The 21,987-nt window shown below is 39.9% G+C and overlaps 1 protein-coding gene across 5 annotated transcripts in view; it reads left to right on the forward strand.

Moving 5' to 3' along the window:
* Nucleotides 1-9,110: 9,110 nt before the first annotated feature.
* Nrp1 (neuropilin 1) overlaps nucleotides 9,111-21,987 on the forward strand; it is a 140,867-nt gene continuing 127,990 nt past the window's right edge. Inside the window, exons 1-3 of one of the 5 annotated variants that reach the window (XM_078023424.1) lie at nucleotides 9,111-9,297; nucleotides 9,649-10,168; nucleotides 13,587-13,761. In XM_078023424.1, coding sequence (XP_077879550.1) covers nucleotides 10,096-10,168; nucleotides 13,587-13,761 — 248 coding nt within the window. In that variant the 5' untranslated portion in view covers nucleotides 9,111-9,297; nucleotides 9,649-10,095. Of the gene's footprint in view, nucleotides 9,298-9,338; nucleotides 9,494-9,596; nucleotides 10,169-13,586; nucleotides 13,762-21,987 lie in introns of those variants that run through there. The other 4 variants (XM_078023426.1, XM_078023425.1, XM_078023423.1 and 1 more) reach the window with 4 other exon arrangements.

A 21,987-nucleotide genomic window follows, 5' to 3' on the forward strand; every position in this document is an offset into this window, starting at 1 on the left:
CAACAGGCTAGACAAAATAACACCATATGAATTTAAGGATGCCATCTGACCTCATAAAGTACAAACTAATTGAAATTCCTGTAAATTTTCAAGAAGATAAACCAATTGTATTATTTAGCTTTATTTTATCATAGTTTTAACGTCACCTACAGACCCAAATTCAAAACATACATTTCTCATATTTTATTCCATCACAGAATTGCTGCATTGGAACTCTCCATAAGCCTCAGTTCTCACACTTGTGGCATGAGGGGAAGAAACAATGACTTCAGAGGATAGTAAACCCCAGGTCTGTTTCGAACTCTGTGAATGAAAATTAAAATTCAAAAGTCCCAATATGTGCTTGCTTTTTTTTTTTTTTGCTGTGCATTTAAGAATGCAAACTGATATATTTTGCTTTATCACTTGTCACATTACAACTTTACTATCTCAACTTTACATTTCTGTTCTTTTCAGTAGCTGCAAGTAATATTTATACTGGAAAAAATCAAGAAAAAAATGTTCATGAGTATTTTTTTTACCAAACATTTTTCCTTGCTGTCTGCATTACGATGTATCATCCCTGCTGGACTGTTTATATCATTTAAGCAAGAGGAAAATGTGCCTGCCAAAAAGTAACCTACTGTATTAACAGGCTGAAGGCTTCTTAAAATATAAAAGCTCCAAAAAGAAACTTCTTGAAATATAAAATTCCTGTTCTGTTATGTATGGCTTCCTTGGTATAATTTGAATATGAGGTATCCACCCCCAAAGTTCCTGTATTACAGAACTGTTCAGAGGTGAAAAGATTAGATTATGAGAATATTAACCTAATCAGTGGATTAATCTGTGTGATGGATTAATAATTTGAAAAGTCTACTGTAGTCGGCAGTAACTGTAGGCAGGTGGGTTGTAGCTAGAGGAAGTGGATCACTGGGAGTGTGCCCTGGGGATTATCTTCCTTGTTCCCCTAGTTCCTCCCCTCACCCTCTGCTTCCTGGCCACCATGAGCAGAGCACTATTTCTCTGTCTTCTCTTCTGCCACAATGTTCTGCCTTACCTTGGGCCTGCAGCAACCAAGTAGGTGAACTAAGAACTGAATCTCTGAACCTGTTAGCCAAAATACACTTTCCTTCTCTACATTGTTCTTTTCAGGTCTTTTGGTCACAGAGATAAAAAGGCTGATTAAAATAGGGGCTACATAGAAATTAGTACCAAGAAGCGAGGTTGTTGCTGTGACTAACCTGACCATGTGTCTCAGAAGCTTTTGGAACTAGTTTGTGGGAAGAGTTTGGAAAAGTTTGGATATATAGGCCTGAGAAGTCTTAGAATGTTGCAAGCAGAGCTTAATAGATAATTCTTGTGGGAGTTCAGAAGACTAAAATGCCAATAGGAATGTAGATAGTAAAGACAGTCCTCATGAAGGTTCAGATGGGAAGGGACTTTATTGGGAATTGGACTAGAGGCCATTTATGTTATATTCTGGCAAAACTTATCTTTTTTATATAGTAATTAATCTGGCAGAGGAAATTTCAAAGCAGCACAACATTTAGTCAGTGGCATGGATATTGTCATCAACTTTCAGCCAGATTTACTGTGATAACCAGAAGCAAAGAGCAAATAAGAAGGATTTTTAAAACTTGCTGCTTGGCAAAAAAAAAAAAAAAAAAAAAGCAGCAAGTAAATTGGGAACAAAGAAGGTATGGTTGTTAAAGTGATCACAGCCACTAAAGAGATAACAAGTACTTTTCACAGAGATAATATGAAAGACTGAGGGATCTCAAGAACTGGTAAGACCAAAACCTTTCGGTCTCAATGGGTAAAAGTAAAATTTCTTTCAGAAAAGACTATGGGGGCACCCTGCTCCCATGGGTGGGAGTGTCCTAGGAAGTTGTTTCACTGTGCTCAGCCACCAAAACATTCAGAAGCCATTGCTACCATACTCCCAGGGAACCCAGCTGCTGCTCAAGCTGGTGACAGAAATTGGCTTCATCCACATGGTACTGGTTCTGCAGGAATGCAAGATGTTGGAACTGGGTCATGGAGCCTTCCACCAATATTTAAAAGGAAAGTTTGGGAAGCCAGACAAAGAATAACAGGATCAGCATCCCTGCAGACTGCCCCTGAGAGTGTGGTGCATGAATTTGTAAAGGTGCAAGAGAAGCTAGAATGGAAGCCCCAAGAATTAAGAGATGCCAGTAATGTGCACTATCTGCTGAGGAAAGCTGTGGGCTCTGAAGAAAGGCCGGCTAAGAGAGAGGCCAGGTGTGCTACAATGGCAAGGCTAAAGTATGGACTGACTGTGGAGATGACATCTTACCACTGTGTGTTCCAGGAGCTATAAGATGGATTAATAATTTGAAAGGACAATTATATTGGGTAGTAACTCTAAACCGATGGGTGAGGCTAGAAGAGGTTGGTCACTGGGGGCATTTCCTTGGGGATTTATCTTGTTTGCCCAGCTGGTTTTCAGTCTCCTTTTAGTATCATCCTTTCTTCTATACCCCTGTTTCTCACTTTTGGAATGGAAATGTTTACTCTGTGCTATTTATATTCGGATATATGTAAATAACTTTTGATTTTTACAGAGTCTCATAGCCAAGAGTTTACATTGAGTCTCACATGAGACTTTGGACCTGGACTTTGGGGCAATGATGGAACAGTTAAGGCTGTGTGAATTCTTGGAGATGGCCTAAATGCATTTTGCATTGTGAGATTAGACATGAGCTTTTTGAAACTGGGTGGAATGTTATGTTTTAGATATGAGGTGCCCCTCCCCAAAGCTCCTGTATTAATACAGAAACATTCAGAGGTGAGGTGATTAGATTATAAGATCTGTGATTATAAGATCAATGGCTTAGTCCATTTGATGGATTAATAATTTGAAAGGGCAATTATATTGGGTAGTAACTCTAGGTACATGGGTGAGGCTAGAAGAGGTTGGTCACTGCGGGTATTTCCTTGGGATTTTATCTTGTGTCCCTTGCTGCTCTCTCCCCACCCCACTTCCTGGCCACATTGTGTGCAGCAGCACTCCTCTACCATTCTTCACCATGATTAGACCCAGAGCAATGGAGCAAGGCTGATCATGATGTAATCCCCCAAAACTGTGAGCCAAACTAAACTTCTCCTCTAAGTTGTTCTTGTGAGGTGTTTTGGTTACAGCAAGTCCATTGAAACAATGTATTGTGTGGATGAAATCAACCAACTTTAATTTGTCACCTCTTACATAGGAGGAAAGCACTGTGAAAATCTGATGGTTTAACATAATTAATTGAAGGAAAAAAAGCTTTATTGAAAAGAATGCCCACTGAAAACCTAACCAAATCCTTAGACTGAATCATCAGGGCCAGAAATCATATAACAATTTTTAAAAAGTCATATGTACCCATGAAAATGCGTGCAATAATGATGCTGAATCTAGACTTTACACCACTGGAGAAGTACTTTAGTCCTATTTTGCATCAATTGTACAAATAAAATTAATGTATGGATGTCTGGTATAGGTTATAGAGAAAGAAATTTCTCCCTTGAATATTTCTGGGCAGATAAAGAACAAGGAAAAGAATGGGGAGAGAAAGACATTTTTATTGCAAAGAGTTATTTGGCAGACACTTTCCCTGTACATCAATTGATATGTTCATTAATTTGTTGTAAATAATTGTTAGAGAAATTCCTTGTCTAAAAAATACGTTTCCTGAAACTCTAATTTGAAGCCTTAAAGCTGAAATAATACCATTAATATTATTATTCCTGCTTCATTATGAGTTAAGCAGATGTTTGTGAATTGCATGAAAAACTAGTCAACTTTTCTAGGAAGATATGTTCTACCCGAAATGTGCCACAAACTCAACTTTAAACTTAGAAAATTGACTGGACTGGACAGCTTCTACTCAGTTGGTAGAGTGCTTGCCTTGCATGCACAAGGTCTGGGGTTCAATCCCCAGCATCACCAAAAAAAAAAAAAAAAAAAAATTGACAACTGTTTCTGTGGCGAGCCTGGTCTTCCCTGTCAATATCCATTGCCCACTGGAGACCTTCAGCATCTTTCCTCTACCCTTCCTTTCATACATGATGTACTTCACTGGGAAAATGGAAGAGTATAGAGAAATTGCCCTCAACTAAAATAACAAACCTACTTAGAATTATACCCATCAGCTTCTCCTTTCCTATTGCTGCAACAGAGAGATGCTTGTATCTTTTTGCATTCATTCATCTGGGCTTCAGATTGCATACACTCTTGCCTTCTCAGGCTATTTACACCCTGATTATCTTTACTGTGCTTTAATCTCAACATTTCCCTAAACTGGACTCTACCCATCAATGTTTAAGAATGTTCAAAAGGACCCCATCTTAAAAACAAGCAAAAAATTAACCTCCCTTCACATTTATTCTTCCCAAAACTACTGTCTATTTCCTCCGTAGAAACTTCCAGAGCAAATTTTCTCCGTGCATTGTCTTTATTTCTTTGCTTTCCACTGATTCCTTAGTGCGTTCTAATCTGGTCTCTAATCTTGCTCCTCCTTCACTCTGCTGAAATGATTCTTGGTAAAATCAGCTCTCAGTAACCATCACACCATTAAGTACAATTGCATTTTAGTCCTCATCCAGCCAGAACTCTCAATGTTATTTTATGATTTAGATCCAAAATATCCTCCACAGGCCCATTTGCTAAAGGCTTGGTCACCAGCTGTGGCACTACCAGCAGGTAGTAGAACCTTGGAGGTGAGGCCCAGTAGGAGGAAGTTAGATGTGCCCTAAAGAAGATATTGAGACTCCAGCCCCTTCCTGTCTCTCTTTTTGCTACCGTGTACCAGGAGGTAAAAGGTCTCCTCCCTCATCCACCCATGATATACTGTGCCACCAAAGCAATGCAGCCAAGTGACCATGGACTTAAACTATCAGCTTAAATAAAACTTTACTCCCTTTAAGTTGACTGATTCAGGTATTTTTATCACAAGGATGGAAAGCTGATCAGCACAGTACTCAATTTTTGTCCAGTACTTCCTTTTGGAAATTCCCCTTCCAAAACCTTCTTCCACTGTACCTTGTCTATGTGAAAGTTATCACTACACATCCAGTTACAAAAACTTGAATCTTAAGGGTCATCTTTGACAATCCCCTTTCATTGACATGTTCACCTTTATCCTATTACTTCTATTTCCTAAATGCACATAGAATGCACCCTTTTCTAATCTGCACTGCCATAGTCCTTGTTCAAGCTCTTATTTAGTTTCTACTGTTGCTACTTCATAATTAGTCTCCTCACTTCTTCCCTTGATTCACTCATAACCCATTCTCTACACAATAGCCAGACTCATCTAATAAAAATACAACAAAATTAAATTATTTTAGGATAAATTAAAGAGTTCTTAACTGTGCTTTTGAAGACTTCGTTTGATATATATATTCCTAATTTTCAATTCACTGGAGCTCCTGGGCTCTGAAACAAATATATATATATATATAGTGTGTGTGTATACATACATATATATATATGTATATATATATATATATACATATATATATATATATATGTATATTGGTGCTGGGGATTGAACCCAGGGCCTTTTGTATGGGAGGCAAGCACTCTACCAACTTAGCTACATCCCCAGCCCCTTCATTTGATATTTTAAAAATTATTTTATTAACTTCTTTCAAGACTCCTTAAAATCTAGTTCTCAATTTACATAAAACTATGGTTAAATTTTAAGAGAGTAGCCACTTCCCTTTTTTAATTGCTCAGCTTACATTTAAAGATCATTCTACAAAAAGATAATTCTTTAGAAAATCAGAATATGTTGTTTCTAATGATATTTTTAACCTTGCTGTTTCTGTTACTATTATTTTAGTTTTCCTAATTTAAAGGTCAATGAAAGCAGAATAATCTAAGATAATTCTTCCAAATAGTATACTGTTTAAAAACCTAGCCTTAACTTCTGCCACCAACATTTTGAACCCACCAACATGATACAAAATTTAGCATTATCTCCCTTCCTTCCTCTTGTTTGTTATTGAATACACTGTATTACAAAAACTTCACATTTGTTTTAAAATTTTAGATGGTAGTTTTTTTGTTCAGTATTTGAAAACTTTTGAAGATAAGTTTTAAAAGTCTAAAAATGAAGAATCAGAAATGAAAGATTCATGTTTATTGTCTTCCTTCTCTGCTAATACAAATTAAAGAGATAGCTGTGAGACCCCAAAAGACACCTTTTGCATTATAAAGGAAGACAGAAGGGCCAGTTTTTACCTTTTCCTTGTTTCACTTCTCCTGTTCCGTTCCTTCATTTCAAATGTTGGTTAGCTCCTCCTAAAAATATGTTACTGTACTGTTTTTTTGAAATGCCTGAGCTTCGTTTACAAAGCAAACAAAAAATTCGACTATACTTGATTCACTTTTGAGCTACCAACATGAATCTCCATATTGCATCAATCTAAAGTACTTTGAGGAAGTTAGTGGCTCAAGTGGCCTTCTGGGAGCAATGGATCTCATCTTATTTCTGACAAATCAATGAGAACCTGATGAAAGAAAGGGAGCATTTACCATTCAGCCCATTCTTATAAAGGGCCACGGTTCCAGCCCTCCTCAGATGTGCCTTACTTCTGTAGCAGTCCCTAAACTGGAGGCAATAAGGCTGGGTATTCACCACTAAGGGCCTCTGCTGGGCACACTGTGGGGGAGAGGGGTAGATCAATCTTCCCTTCAGTGAAACTAGGTCCTATCTAGTATGAGGAACCGTGATATTAAAAAGAAGTGATGTTTTCGGGAGACCAAAATAAATTCAATTTGGGTATACTGCCAAATTCTTCCTTTGTCTATCACTTATTCTTATGTAAAGTCGGCCTGTCTCCCTTGCTGGGGAATTGCAGAAATCTAAAACTGACCCTTTTCACCAGTTACTGGAATCCAAAAGCAAAAGAAAGATGTTAGCAAGGACAATTTGCTCTGTACCAACGCAACAAGCCAGCAATTATCAATCAGTGCTGTAGGGTTTCATTACTGTGTGTGGAAACCAAAGCGTCCAGGAAAGCCGCAGATAACTTAAGACCAGACAATCAGAGGAAGAATTTAAATATACCTCTCGGAAAGCACATAGTGTATGTCTTATTAGTTGGTTGCCGAAGGACTGGCTAAAATATTCAGCTGGGGAGTCGGAAAGACAGACGTTTTCTGAGAGTTAACCCGCTGGAGCAGCCGGCCCTTCCTTAGAGCGAACCGCGGGAGGAAGCCAGAGGGGCGAGGTCAGAGGATGTTGGGGCTGGGGGTCTGTCCCTCCCGGAGTGCGCGGTCCGTGGATGTATTTGTTGGCCTGGCAGGTCTAGGCTGGGAAATGCACACTCAGCAGGGAAAAGGGAAGAGAGATCGGAGGCAGTTTTCTAAAAACAACGCAGCTCAAGTCTCCCGCTTGTGTCCCCTCGCTCACCCCATCCAGTCACAGACCGGAGGAAACACTCTCCCCGGAGCGAGCGCGTACCAGCGGTAAGATAGAGAGTATCTGCGACTCCCAGACGCCCTGGCCGCTGCTCCCGCCCGGTTCCCCTTCACTGTCAACCTGCCAGGTCCAGAGAGGCGCCTGTTCCTCCGAGCCCAGGACTTAGGTCGCTCGGGTCACCCGAAATGTGATGATGCCCCTCGACCCGCACAGCTGGAACTGGCGGGGCTGCGCCAGGTTAAGCAGGACAGCCGGAAGGCTGTTAATGCGTGCGGGTCGTAACCAGGCGCCCGGGCTTTACTCCGCCGCGCTGGCTCCCCCGGGTCTGTGCTGGGCGCGGCTGGAGTCCCCGCCTTGCTTCCAATTAGCCCTCCAGCTCCAGCCCAGAACTGCCAGGGACCCGGCTACGATCCCTTCCACTCGCCCGGGGCATTTGACCCCCAGCCTTTCTGTGAGCCCTTCCCACCCGCTCCTCTCCCGAGTGAAAGCTCTTGAGGAGGAAAGTGCTGAGGGAAAGGAGGCGCTCTCGGGGACTAGACAGGCTCGTGGCGCCCGGAGGGCTGAGTCTCCAGCTTTGCAGGTTGGCGGCAGGGTATCAGGGACTCGGGCGTTAGAGAAAGAAGGCTCCACCCGCAGCAGAAGAGCGGCAAGTGCGGACGCCAAGAGTGCAACTCGGCACCGCCCGGAACCCTCCTGCACCCTGAAGGGCACGCGTCACCACGCCCAGCCGCGATAGGACAGTGCCTGGCCAGAGGCCTGCGCGCCTTGGGCGTCCTTTCTCCCTGCATGACCCTAGTTCTTTCCGCCAAAACCTTTGACCAGTCTCCTTGCCAACATTCCTAAATCTCCTTTGCCAGCTCTTTGCACCAGGTAGGATGTAGGCTCTGCTTTAGGGGTGTGTACATAAACGCCATTTCCCAGAAGACGTATGACCTTTTCACCTCCCCAAAACTCCTTCAGAGGGGGGTCCGTGGGCATTTAGCCCTGTTAGTGCCTGATCAGTGCCCACAACCTGTTTGTTCCCTGAATTATCCTTGCTATTCATATCTGCATACGCCTTCAGTAGCAGTTCCCGGAAAGCCCTCGGGGATGGAACTGGGGGGCGTCCAGCAGTAACGGAGGACTCACGGCAGTGGGAGGTGGGGGTGGGCCAGAGCTTTGAGGCCAGCATATGTAATTGCCTGTGGCAGGGAGAAGGCACTGTGAGGATCCTGTAAAGATCACCTCTCTGTGTCACTCTTCTCCCTCCCTTGGGATGCACAGAAAAGCTCCACCGGATTCCTAATTTCCAATTCCCTGGAACTCCTGGGCTCTGAAACAAGCAAGGCTGGACAGTGCCTGGTGGCGGCTGCCCCCTAGTTAAAAAGTCCAACACCTCCCACCCTCTCGAGTTCCCTCTGACCCAGAGAGAAGAGCACCAGATCTCGGGGAACAATGAAGTCCGCAGCGTGCGGAGGGCACCCGGGCGCTATTGACACCCAGCCGGGAGCTCGTTTTCGGGCAGAGAGGCAGAGGAGGCTGAAGCTGGGCTTCGCCTGGCGGGGCGGTCTGACACGGCTTTACGTGGCAGAGACACTGCCTCCGCTCTTTCAACTCAGTGGTGCGTCTCTCGGTCTAACCAGGTTTCTCCTTTTGGCCCTGTAATCCCGACCTGAGGTGGCCAGGGGCGCGGGCTGCTTTCTACCATAAGTCTCAGGTTGGCACGGTGGGGAGTGACAGGGGTTTGGCACCACTGTCCTCACCGCCACGGCCACCAGCCCGGATTTAGAGTTTCAAGAAGCAGCCGCCACCTCCCGGGCACTCCTCTCTTCACGGCCGCAAGATCCTCGCCTCCCAGAGCTGCCCAGCTCTCCCCCCGGGGTTCCAGAGCAAGTACGCCAAGGTAGGCCAGCCTGAGGCTGGCATCGATCTCGACACCCCTTACTGAAACACACACATCCTCACGCCCTGGGCGCAGACTCCTAGAGCCTTTCTTCCCGTGGAGATCCCTGCAGGGCCTCCAGAGAGACAGACAGACGGACAGGGAAAGCACACCGAGAGAAACTTGTTCCTCCTAGTCTCCTGTCAGGCAATTACTGGCGAGCCTGTGCGGGGAGAGGGGAGGGAGGAAGCGAGGGAAGGGCTCCAGAAGGGGAGGGGGAGGACGGAGGAGTGGGGGAGGCGGGGGTGCAGTTGGTGAAACTCCTCTGTCTCCCGCTCATCTTTTCATTGCTTGCTCCTCTCCTTCCCGCAGACAACCCGGACCTCCCCTGGGCGCCAGCTCCTCGGCTCCAACCGGTCCAGAAAGAAACCGGATTTTTTTTTTCCTTCTGGAAATTGGCTTTGGTGTACGTCGCCCTACCTCCCTCCTTCCTCCCCCTCCCAGCTCCTTTTTTTTTTTTTTTTTTTTTTGAGACATGGCCCGGGCAGTGGCTCCTGGAAGAGGAACAAGTGTGGGAAAAGGGAGAGGAAACCGGAGCTAAATGACAGGATGCAGGCGACTTGAGACACAAAAAGAGACGCGCTTCTCTGGAATCAAGGCATTGCCTCGCTGCTTTCCTTTCCCCAGGACGGACTGAGGATTTTACGGCTCTAGGAGGAGTTGGAGCGCTTCGGATTGTTTAGATTCCCCTCTTTGCTGTGTATTTCCCCTGCACGTTCTCGTTCTCCCGCGTTTGCCTGGGGATCCGGCGAAGGGAGGATGGAGAGGGGGCTGCCGCTCCTCTGCGCAGCGCTTGCCCTCGCCCTCGCCCTGACCAGCGCTTTTCGCAACGGTAAGTGACAGGCGGAGGCGCGTGTGACAGCGCGGTGCCCCGGGCTTCCCAGCTGCCCGCGTCCTGCCTGGATTCGGCTTCCCGCCTCAGCTACGCGACTCTCACAGAGCTGCTGCGAGCGTCCAGGAATAACCACCTCCCGGGCGTAGGAAACTTTTATCTGGGCGGAGAAATAAAGAAATAAGATCAGTCGGTTTAGGGCAGGAGGATTTCAAGTCCTCTGGCTTCCTCCTGAACTTGGTTGTTTGGCTGTGGGGGTTTTCCTGCAGAGCTGGAGGTAGGCAGAGCTGCCTACCTTCCCAGATCAGCACACCAATTATCTTAATAATGTTTCCTCCCAAAGGCAATTAAATGAGACTCCTTTAAAAAATCTGATAGCTGTTGAAAGTTAATGAACACTTTTCCCCGAGAACTTCCTGGTTCTCTTTCAGTTTCCTTATACTGTTTCCTCTGGTGGGCGACTGCAAGAGATAGCGGTTTGTCTTGTCTGTTGCTGGAACTCCCCCGCCTTTGTAAATCGTCCCTGGTCGGTCTGGAGTATGAATGAAAGTTACATAGTGTCAATAAAGGGATCTGATATATACCGTGTAAGTCACCAGCATATCTGAAAATCCCCAACCTAGTTGCAGCTTTCACTTCGCTTTTAAAACCACTCATTGTTAAGTAAATGAAAGACTAGGGTATAAGCAGTACCATGTAACCTAAATAATGTGTTTTAAAATATGATCTGGTTGTAAGCATGTTCGATTTACACTGTAAAGTAGGTGAGAGAGCATGAAATGTCTTTACAGTAAATCTTCAGCAATTATTATTAACTAATGATCAAATATTTACTTTTGTCTGGCTTAGATTTCAATCAAAGTAATTAGAAGCAAAGAACATCCACTATTTACTATGGTATATTGTTTTAATAAGAGACTGCAAGTGGAGAGGCTCATAGCAAGAGGAATTTAAATCACGCCTTTATGATGGAAGTTAATCTCTCTAATGTGCTTTTTCCTTGAGGTTTTGTGATTTAAGCAATAGATTCCCCCCTGCACCCAGAGGTAACAAGCAGTGTTCTGATAGATAAGCAAAAAAAAAAAAAAAAAATGTGAAAGGGATGGAGCTCAATTTATTAATGAACCTAAGTTGGAGGCATCTTTGTGTAATCTGGCAGGGAAGCAAACACTCAAAAAATTGTGAATGTGGAGTTCGATTTATTAATGAACCTGAGTTTGGCATCTTTGTATAATGTGGAGGGAAGAAAATAACATTCCCTTCCAACTGAACGAACTCAATGGTTAAACTTTTAAAATTATAGCAATCTACCCTATATCCTTCACAATTCCTGATATTACATTTATAGTGGGGGTGGTTCACAAGATGGATTTGAAAGCTTGTTCAAAGAGATTTTACATTCTGAACTCCACAAATACACACACACACACACACACACACTTCTTAATTTCCTTAGCAGAAATCTGGGGAATGCTGAGAATCTGGGCTTCAGTCAGTAAGCTTGACTAGCTAAAGCCATATTGCTCTGCTTGAAGTGACCAGAGCCAGTAAATGCCTCAGTAAGTTAGCAGTCCTCCTAAAGCCATGTCCACCTCCTCCGAGTACCAGTGACTGCTAAATTAATTCATTAACCTTATTTAGGACTAATGGTCTACAGTCATTAGAAATTGCTCTTTCTTAATCAACTGTTAGAGAGATTTAACAGAGCCAGGGAGTCTAGCAGTCCACATTATCTTATTACACTGTCACTTTCTCAGAAGTCACAGATTAAAGAGCTCTGGTGTGGTACCAAGTCCACCTAAATGTCTTCTGAAGTGACTCTGTCGAGTGACTAGAAGCAGTGCTGTTTTATGTCACTCTTCTAACAGATGCCAGACACTGCCATGATGTTTGTACAGAGCTGGAGGAGACTTAATGAGACAGGTTCACTTTCCAAGTTTTCTGCACATTTGAAATAATGCACGAGTCTCAGTAGAATCACGTAACAGAGTCCAGTATGATCATTAGCTGAGATTCTGAATGCCAGTTGCAACATCATTTCTTCTTGGCAGACCTAAAGCTTTTAAAAGCCAATGCAAAGGAAACCAGTATAAGACTATGCCCAATCTAAGAAAGTCAGAAACATCTAGCAAATGAAGAAAACAATATAATTTATATTGTCTTCTTTTTAATTTATGGGAAATGACTTCTGTAATGCATGTAGCTTTATGCATTTTTGATGTGCACTTCATCTTTCATTTCCATTTGACCTGGTTTTCCTGTAATAAAATTCTGTAGATTTATAAATTCATGCTGAGAGCAAAGAATGCCATTCTCTTTCCACAGGGAATCTATTAGATGCAATATTAAAATCTATATATACCATTACTGAATATTTGTGATTGATAGGCTTATATATTTCACTGCTTTCATACCTGTTCCTCTTACATAGTTTATGCACCAAATTTTTATTGCTTAAAATTAAGCATCAATAAATGTGGCAGCATTCCAGGCCGAGGCTCTCCAGTATGAAATTCATCATAAAAAGTGACAATAGGGATCTATGCTGAACAATAAACCAACCCAGAGACTGGTTTATTTGACTTTCAGTGAATCACTTCAGCATTTTTTTAAAATGAGGGCTCAAAACTAGTTAGCTCACCTTTTCCAGAAATGAGAATGTGGAGACATCAGTGTGGTGGGGATTTTTTTCCCCCTCCAACATTTAGGTAATTAGAATTAATGCTTTGTGGCTATTTATTTTTCTTTCTGCCCCATTGCTTTGATCTGGCCTCTGAGCCTGAGCAACTTGGAGAAGTAAAGCAGAATTATTTCTGCTTCACCAACTATACTTTGTTCTCTGTTGATTTGGATCTCAGGAGGAGAGATAACTCAAAATCACTCAGATTTATGGGCAGATAAAACAACAACAAAAAGGGGTTTGGCTTTAAGCCAATCAAAGTCTTGGAGGACAATCCCCACTGATCAATGACATAGACCAGGCTTATCATCAAAAAGCAACACAAGGGGTCGAACAGCTTCTTTTAGTCACCTTCCACTTAGAACTTGCTACTTAATGTGATTACACTTCTTGGGGGATAATTAGGTCTAGCAGAAGCTCCCAGGGGACCATGTTAACATCAATTGAGGGGATTTAATGTTTTTAATGCTAGAAGACCTTTTTCTTGGGCAGAAACTTTGGGGGTGGAGAGAGTCTTCTCAAATCTCAATTTGCTTCTGCCAGAGCCAACCTCCCAGAGATCAAAGAGTGTTCCTTAGTGGAGTGTTGCTCTCAGGCCCACCTGAGGACTTGTGGGGACCTCTTGGAGTTCCCTTGAAAAAGTTATGGAATGTTTATTAACTGTTAATGTATATATAAAACTAAAATACCTAACTGATTGTCAGGGAGAGCTCTACTAAAATGTTATATTTATTACAGATAAATGTGGCGGTACTATAAAAATTGAAAGCCCGGGCTACCTTACGTCTCCCGGTTATCCTCATTCTTATCACCCGAGTGAAAAATGTGAATGGCTGATTCAGGCACCGGACCAATACCAGAGAATTATGATCAACTTCAATCCTCACTTCGATTTGGAGGACAGAGACTGCAAGTGAGTGAAACCATATTTGAACAGGGCACCACAGCACCATCTAGTGGTCATGCATGTCCACGGGGGAAATCCTGTGCAGTAAATTGTAGGATATAAATGGATCCAGAAGGGATTCCAATCTAGGCCAGATCATTTGTCTATGGTATAGAAAATAAATTACGTTTCTGAGTTCCAAAAACTAGGAAGATGATGTTTAAACGTCTAATCGCTCATACTATTTCCTGTTAACAGTTTTGTTTTGGGGAATCTTATAAGAAATGTGTATGTGTGGATCTCTTCTTTCTGGAAAGGACTTGGAGAACTAGAAAGCTAAACTTCTGCTCACATTTATATTAAACATCATGGGTCACCAGGACACATTTTCCACAGATGGTGGGGTTGCATATTTTTAAAACAAATTTGTGACACTTGATACAATGTAAGAACTGTATTATCTTATTGAATTTGACATGGAAAAAAGCAAATTGTCATTGAATCAAAGTCAAAGTGTATAGGATCAGTAAAATGAGTTTTTTTTTTAAAAAAATGGTAGATTAATGACTGAAAGACTTCATGAAATTCTAGAAAATAATTAAGGTACAGTGAATATAATGAGAACCCAAATATACCTATTTTCATCTATTATCCTCTCTGCTTCTATTGTTAAATTACTAGGCATCACTTTGTCATATTTTGCTATTACAAATACACTTTTCTATAGAGAAGCCCAAATTATATTTTTTCACTTTACTTGAAAATACTAGTGTGTTGATGTTGCTTTCCACAGTATGGAAATTATGTTTCCACATTGCATGTGTAAGTCCGCTCAGATCCATTTTTGCCAGTCTCTCTTGTTGTACAGTACACCAGCTGTCCATCTTGTCCACGTAAATCCATTCTGCTACACTAAACATGGTGTAGTCCCCAGAAACTTGAACCTGAAGTTTATATGTGTATATATGAGCAGTATTATCAAAGGAAAATAATTTCTTTAAATCTCAATTCTAAAATATTCCTCAGGGACTTGTTTTTGCAAGTTTTAAAATGGGTCACTTTGGTTTAATCATATAACAGTGTCTATAAGCTACTACTTCCATTGAACACAAACATTATCATGGAGACATATTCATTATTAAAAATATTCTCTCTGCACATACTTCATTTTAGGAAAGAATAGAATAATGTGAAAATATTCCCACCTGTAGGAAGTATCCAACAACCTGTTGAGTTAGTAAACTAACTCTTTATGGTCAATGAAATTAGATCATCTGGTTAATTCAACATTTTGGTGTCTGGAGAATTAGTATACAAGCATAGACTGATAATCGGTTTCTAAATAATCAGCATATATTAGAATGCAATAGAATTATGCTGATTCCAATTTAATCTTTATTTTGTGATTCAAAAATGCTTCAGGGCCTAGTGTTGATTTTTTCATTTTGTGTGGAAATTGCCATTAATAGAGTGTTCCAGTGACTACTAGGAAACAAGGGGTCTGTCGTATTTTCTTTTTCTTTTCCACGAATTCTGTGTGTGTGTGTGTGTGTGTATGTGTGTTGCTTGAGATTGAACCCAGAGCCTCACACATGTTAGGAAAGCACTCTGCCACTGAGTTATACCCCTTTGCCAACCACATATACAACCTGGAGACTTGTCTTCTATTTTAATTAATTAATTTTTGCTTTTTGACCATGCTTTAACTGCTATAGGAGATACTTTTAAGAAACTCTGATAAAACATATTTTTTAGAAGACTTGGGTAAAACAAAAAAATGAGGTCCTACTAGATTTCAATAAACTTATGTTTACTAATTCCTGGTCAAGAAATATGGCCATGTATATGTGTAATATAATAAAGAATTTAAAATAATCACTATAGTTATAAGTAGTGGTGTGCTGGTCAATGTTTAGCACCTGGCTCTTGGAAGGAGTTGACTCAAATTCTAAGTTATAACATTTGCTTCTTTCCAAGGTCTAAATTCCCACCATGTGAACTCCCCTTGTATTGTCATCATGCACATACTTGAAAAGAGACATTCACAACTGGTTCTCGTGACCTAGTGCAAACCAGGTCAAGCACATAACTGGAGTAGAAGTTATAGAAGGCAAGCCAGTTGCATGAGTTAATTATGTAAAGTGCTTACAACAGTGTCTGGTGCACAGTAAACCATAAATCATGATTTGTCATAGAATGGTATGGGACAGGGGAGGGTGGGATTGGAGGATCATTGTTTTCATTTTAAAGATAACATAAAGGATGATGGTAATTTATAGAAAGACAATTTTAATGATATCAACAAGGTATTAGAGAATGTAGCATAACTAAGAAGATTGTTTCTATAACAATCGAACGATGGTGAGGTTTGCTTCGTGTTTTCTTTTTGGTTTTTTTTCCGAAGTTTTATTTGTTTGCTTGCTGTGGAGTAAAGTGGTTTCTTAATTGTCCTAACAGAGGCTCTGTTCTCTGTGAAGCTGCCATCTCCTGGCCAGGGGTGAAAGATGGATACGTTTAGTCTGATGAAGTCAATAGAGATGATGCTCAAGGAAAATGTTTTGTGTCATATTTTGAAGTATAACTACCTGATCTTTTTAATCAAGAAAAATTCCAAGAGGATATAGGAAGACCGACTTTAGGCATTACCTCCACTGTCTTTCCAGGCAGATCCACATGACTCCTGGTCATTGTTGAGGTTGCAGTTGAGATTCTTCAAATGTGGCCCCCTACTTACCTCCTTTTGTAAGGCTGTGAGAGAAGTATCACAGCTTTCAAACCTACAGGTGATTAAAATTCCATAGAAAAATGGAAAAATAACAGAACCTCTTTAAGTGACAAGTTTATAGAGTCCAATGTTTATTTTAGATGCCACAAAACATAGCTTTTGTTTTCCCCTACTATTTTATTGGGGTGTTTGTTGTTTTTGATTTGGAATTTGTTTGTAGTGTAAATTAGGTGATTTACAAAAATAAATGGCACTGACACAAAACTTGACTCAGTATATCACATTTAGAGAGCCACATTGAGAGAGCTGGTAAGCGTTTAGTGACCACTCCTATTAAGAAGAAGCTGTTTATCTTATTTGAGACATTTTACAGATTTACCCTGTTGCAGCTACAGTGTATGTCTAATAGTAGCAGAGAGTACTTGCCATACTGATGTCCCTAGGTTACTGGTAGGATAAAAGGAAGTAACAGATACAAAAGTCCTTTGAAAAGTGAAAATCCATCCACCAAGTAAGTTTTCATCATCACTCTGATGTCTTTAACAACTTGGTTATTGTTAGAACATTTGAAAATGTGAAACTAAGCATATGTCAAACTGAATATATTGATCCTTTAATGGGATGATTGCCATAGAATACACTCTTCATTTTCTCTTGAAATTGTCAGTATTTGTTCAGTCAACTTTCACTGTGAGAAAGCTCAAGAAATCAATTTCTTAGCACATTTGCTTATTGAGAAACATTCTTGAGATACAAATAAGTGATTTTCTTTTCCAGGGTGTAGAATGGCTAACATTATTAGACTAGCTGAATAATTCTGGAAGAAGAATATTTTTATTTAAAATTTTATTGTTTTGGTAATAATTATGAAAAGAAATCTTTTCGTGACTTCAACAATATAGTGTATAGTTAGAGTTTTTCATGTGAATAGTTTTAAGACCAACCCAGTTCATAGGTAAACTATAAGCCCTACTTTACAAAATGAGTGTTAAATTTTCATGGTTGCTACGAAGGTGGGACATTTCCTCATGGAAAGTAAATGTGTGAGTTATGTAGGATAGTTTGAAAATACAATAATTGGTGTTGATGTCACCACTTAATCAGGCTCATCCTAAATAAACATAAAAACCAAGATAATGTGACCCCTTCAGTTTTTTTTTAATTGAACAAGGTGTGCTGTTAGTCAATCAATCAGTAGAACAACAGAGTATCTGTCCATAGGGCCAAACTAGGGTGAGGATTTCTATAGATATTGTTTTGTTGATGTAGGAGAAAACACTGGGGAATGTTCAGGGAGGACAAGGTGTTGAAGAAATGGATGATTTCTGTTTTTTGTATCAGCAAAATCCTGCATGCTCGTGAAGTACCATGATAAGTCCAAAAGAAAGAAAAATGCAGAACAACTGAGTGTTTCTCAGAAAGAAATATCCATTGTACACTGTAGATGGTTTCCAGTATTTACATGGAACTCGTTAGCTCTTACTTCACTAAAGTTTTCTTCAGTGGTGAGGCAGACATCTTGATTCTCATAAAACTTTATATCTGTATAATAAACAAGAATGTCATTGATACAGTAGTTAGAATTTATGAAACTTTTCCGGTTTCCCAGCCATGCAAACTATCAGCATGATAATTTATAATGGTTTGTGACAAATACTGCTGAGCAAAGAGGTGTGTGGTTACATTCAGATCATATGTCGTCATCTGGGGAGCAATAAAAATTTCACAGACATTGGGTTAAAAACATTAAGAAAATAAATGTGAAGCTCCAAAATTATTTTTTTAAAAGTCAAAAAAGGTAAGTAAAAAAAACCTAATAATGTTTTTTTTTTTAAATAACCTAAAAATAACCATTATCAGGGTTTTTTTCCTATTGACAAGACTCTGACTTCAATGTGATTTGACAGTGTTAGTTAATAACATAGTGGAGGTGCTTTTCTTTCCATAATTTAAGATTTATAATCTCATCTTTGTGTAGACCAATAATAGGTGTGTTTTTCTTAATTCAGCGTATTCAAAGGAAGATTTCACTCTTGTAACTTCAAATGAAGTCTAATCACTGAGAAATTATAATTAAATAGAGATGATAGTCAAGTTTGGGAATTTTATTGAAATAAATCACACATTGTCTCTTAATGCTATTTTTCAAATTGCCTAAATTATCACAAACATTAAAATACTACTAATCTTCTTCATTTTTGTGGAATAGAAGTCACTGAACGAAAATTAATCTGCCATTCATTTCTCAAATCTGATTATTCCTGCAAGTTTCATTTTATAATGGTCACATAGTTATTTAATTGGTCATTTTGAGGCTCTGCATTCCTTTTTGTTATTGTTTCTTTGAGTAATATTTTCTAATTTGACCCTTTTTCCCCTTCTTTTGTTCAGCATGAAGGTTTTTGTACACTTATTTTTAAAATATTGCATTAAAATACTGTTTATCTTGATTTTTGAAGTTTTTGGATTTTGTGTTGAAGGCAAGCGTCTCACTTTAGTCTTATATTTTAGAGCATCACTTAGAATTTTTCTAAAAAAACTCTTTGTTTCATGGCAAACATTGGGTAGTTTAAGACAAAGTATTTCTTCATTTTCTATATAAAATATAGAAGTGCATGTACTTATGATTAAAGTATAATATATTTAGAAAAAAATATATATATAAAATATACAACCTAAATGTACAAGTTCATATAAAGTTGAAAGGTAGCAAATGCACATAACCAATACAGAAACAGACTTTTCCATCTTCCAAAAAACCCCTGGAGTCTACTTTAGTCACTAACCTTTACCCGTCGGGGCAAGCCTAACTTGTGTAATTGCATTTGTATGAATTTCAAAATTGAACAAAACTCAACCATAGTCTTAGGAGTCTGTGTGTGCTATTCTCTGAATATAGACTGTGACATATTTTTTTGGAGTAGAGAAAGAAAAATATATACTGTTCCCCTTCTGACAAAAGAGCAGAGTCCTACTGAAGCATTTTCTAATTCATTTCAGTGGCTTCTGTAGGAATTCCTTGTGTTTGTTTCGTATACCACTGTTATGTTTAAATAGACAAAATGTTTTACCTGCTTTATATGCAAGGCAAATCCAGAAAACTCTTTCCTTATATTTTTCCTCATCTCTTCATTCCTGGTTTTGATATTGGAAGACTTTGCTCTGTGGGCAAGCTAGGGGTACTATCACCAAGCTCAATTCAATTGAACAAAGTATTGCGTGGGTAAGAATAAACCCTTCTAGAATAACTGCTGGCCAATGTCGTTATCACTTGCAACATCCTTGATTATTACTCAAGCAGATTATTATCTACTTTCTTCCTTTGGATTTTTTTCATTAACACTGATTTAATTTGAACAGAATCCTATGTGTTTAATAAAATTATTTTTTTTTATTATTCTTTAGTCTAAGTAGTCACATTTGATCATGATAAATTTTGAGTATGACAAGGTCACTTTGTCTTAGGCACTTCTGTCATTTAAATGAAGCAACCTTTATGAGAAGCTCAAAGGAGAAAGTTATTTGATATTTTATCAAATTGAATCAACATGTGTATGACATTTCAAACCAGACTTCTTTTGGGGGTGCAAGTACTTAAGAATTGATCCAAGTGAGACATATGCCTTCAGCTGACATGCATATTCTCAGCTCCTTTCTTTCCAGCATAAAACTTAATATTCATGTGCATGATAACATGCTTCAGCAAGAAGCACACACACCAATTCATATGTGCATGTAGAGGAGGCTAAGAAATAAACTTAACTAATTGCACTTGTAGTATCCATCAAACCTGATAAGTAAGCACCCCGCCCCCCCCCCCAAAAAAAAGACAAAATCAGTGTTCAGATCAGGTTCCAAATGTCCCTTAATTGGATATTTGTAATTAATCCTGACTGTAAGAATCAGTGATTTGGCAGTGTATAGCACTTCAAAGAAAGGTTTGTCCTGCTATTCTGTGTTTGATTAGCATGTGTCTAATATCTAGGTCAATAACTACCGTCTTATGATTGAAATAATCCAGAGTCTTTGCAGATAGTTTAAAAAATGGAGTGCATTTTTTCAGAGCTCTACTAAATTCTAGGATGAGTAGATGGAAAAACCAACCAACTTCTGGCTTCTGTCCACTTAGTTGCTTAAAGAGGTTCAAGTTCATTGGGGAGAACTTTTGCCTTACAACATGTTTTTCCTCATTTTCAAGCCTAAGTCTGTATTGCTGTATCTTATTTGGTCATTGTGGTTTTATTCCCCTTTAATTTAAATAATTATAGAATGTTTGGAAAGGAATGATGTTGAAGGGTTCTTACCACTGGGTCCTCAATATGTCCCCGCCATGGTGCTAAGCACAGGGGCACATGATGTCACTTGATCTTCCTGTCATACCTATTTTAGTGATGACAGCTCTGAGGTTTGAAAGACTTAAATTAAATGCCCAAATTCTCAGCTTCTGAACCTTTCCACCTTTGTGGCCAAAGACATACTTGGAATGTGCCTTTTGAATGAGAGAATTTTCATGAAACGTTGCTGGCTTATTTTTTTATTCAAATAGCCATCTTCTTCCATGAACTACCTTACATGAAAATTTAAACACAAACCAGCCACTTCTGAGGCAGAACTTAATTATACAACTTTTGTTCAGATTAAGTAAGTACTTGTGTAAACGGTGCACAAAAATTTCCAACCAATTGGTGGTGATTTTCCACTCAATCAAAATTTGCATCAACTTAGAAATGGAAACCCCAGGTGAGAAATATCTAAATTCTAGTCCCTCTGGTTGATGGAGCTTGAAAACACAAAGCACATATAAATACGCTATTTATTTAAAACCTGAAAACCAAGCAGCACATGGGTTGAATTATACAATTGGTTAAAAGGACATATGAGATGCCAGCTGCATCCAGCACCTAGTTCCAGACCCAGAAGTAAGGTGTATTCCCTTCCAAAAGCTGCTCATTTTCTTAATCTCAGGAAAGTATGGCTTCCCTATTCCCCAAATTTTGATGCTGGTACTCTCTGCTGTGGTTCTGTAAGGGTTAAGAGGGAATGTTCGCTCAGGCACTGGGTTCCTATGAGAAGCAGAGGAGTGTTTTTTGAGAAAAAACAGATGCTGCGAAGTATTTTGTTTTTATCTGGGTAGATACTTTGTACAAGCAGCCAGACCAGGTTGGAGGTGATTACTTATAGCTTCTGTGATGGACTGGCATGTCACCAAGACAGCTTCCAGTCCCGGCCTGAAAGAGGATGCTAAATGTCTCATGATTCAAGTTCTTGAATTTCTTTAGAATAGCCTGTGATGGCAAAGGCCAATCTAGTCACAATTCCAAATCCTTGTCTGATTCTCCAACCAGTGGATACTATGTGCAAAGCAACTATTATGCAGGATACAAGCTAACTGGGAAATAATGTGGAAAAAAAATAAAATGTGAGCAAATATTTTAGTCTGAGGAAAATAAATGTAAACATTTTTAAAGCATGAAACTCCCCCAAATAAAGAAAGAATATACTTTTAATGCTAAGATAAAAGGTCCCCA

This window comes from Ictidomys tridecemlineatus, chromosome 10, assembly GCF_052094955.1.
Source record: "Ictidomys tridecemlineatus isolate mIctTri1 chromosome 10, mIctTri1.hap1, whole genome shotgun sequence".
NCBI classification, from domain to species: domain Eukaryota; kingdom Metazoa; phylum Chordata; class Mammalia; order Rodentia; family Sciuridae; genus Ictidomys; species Ictidomys tridecemlineatus.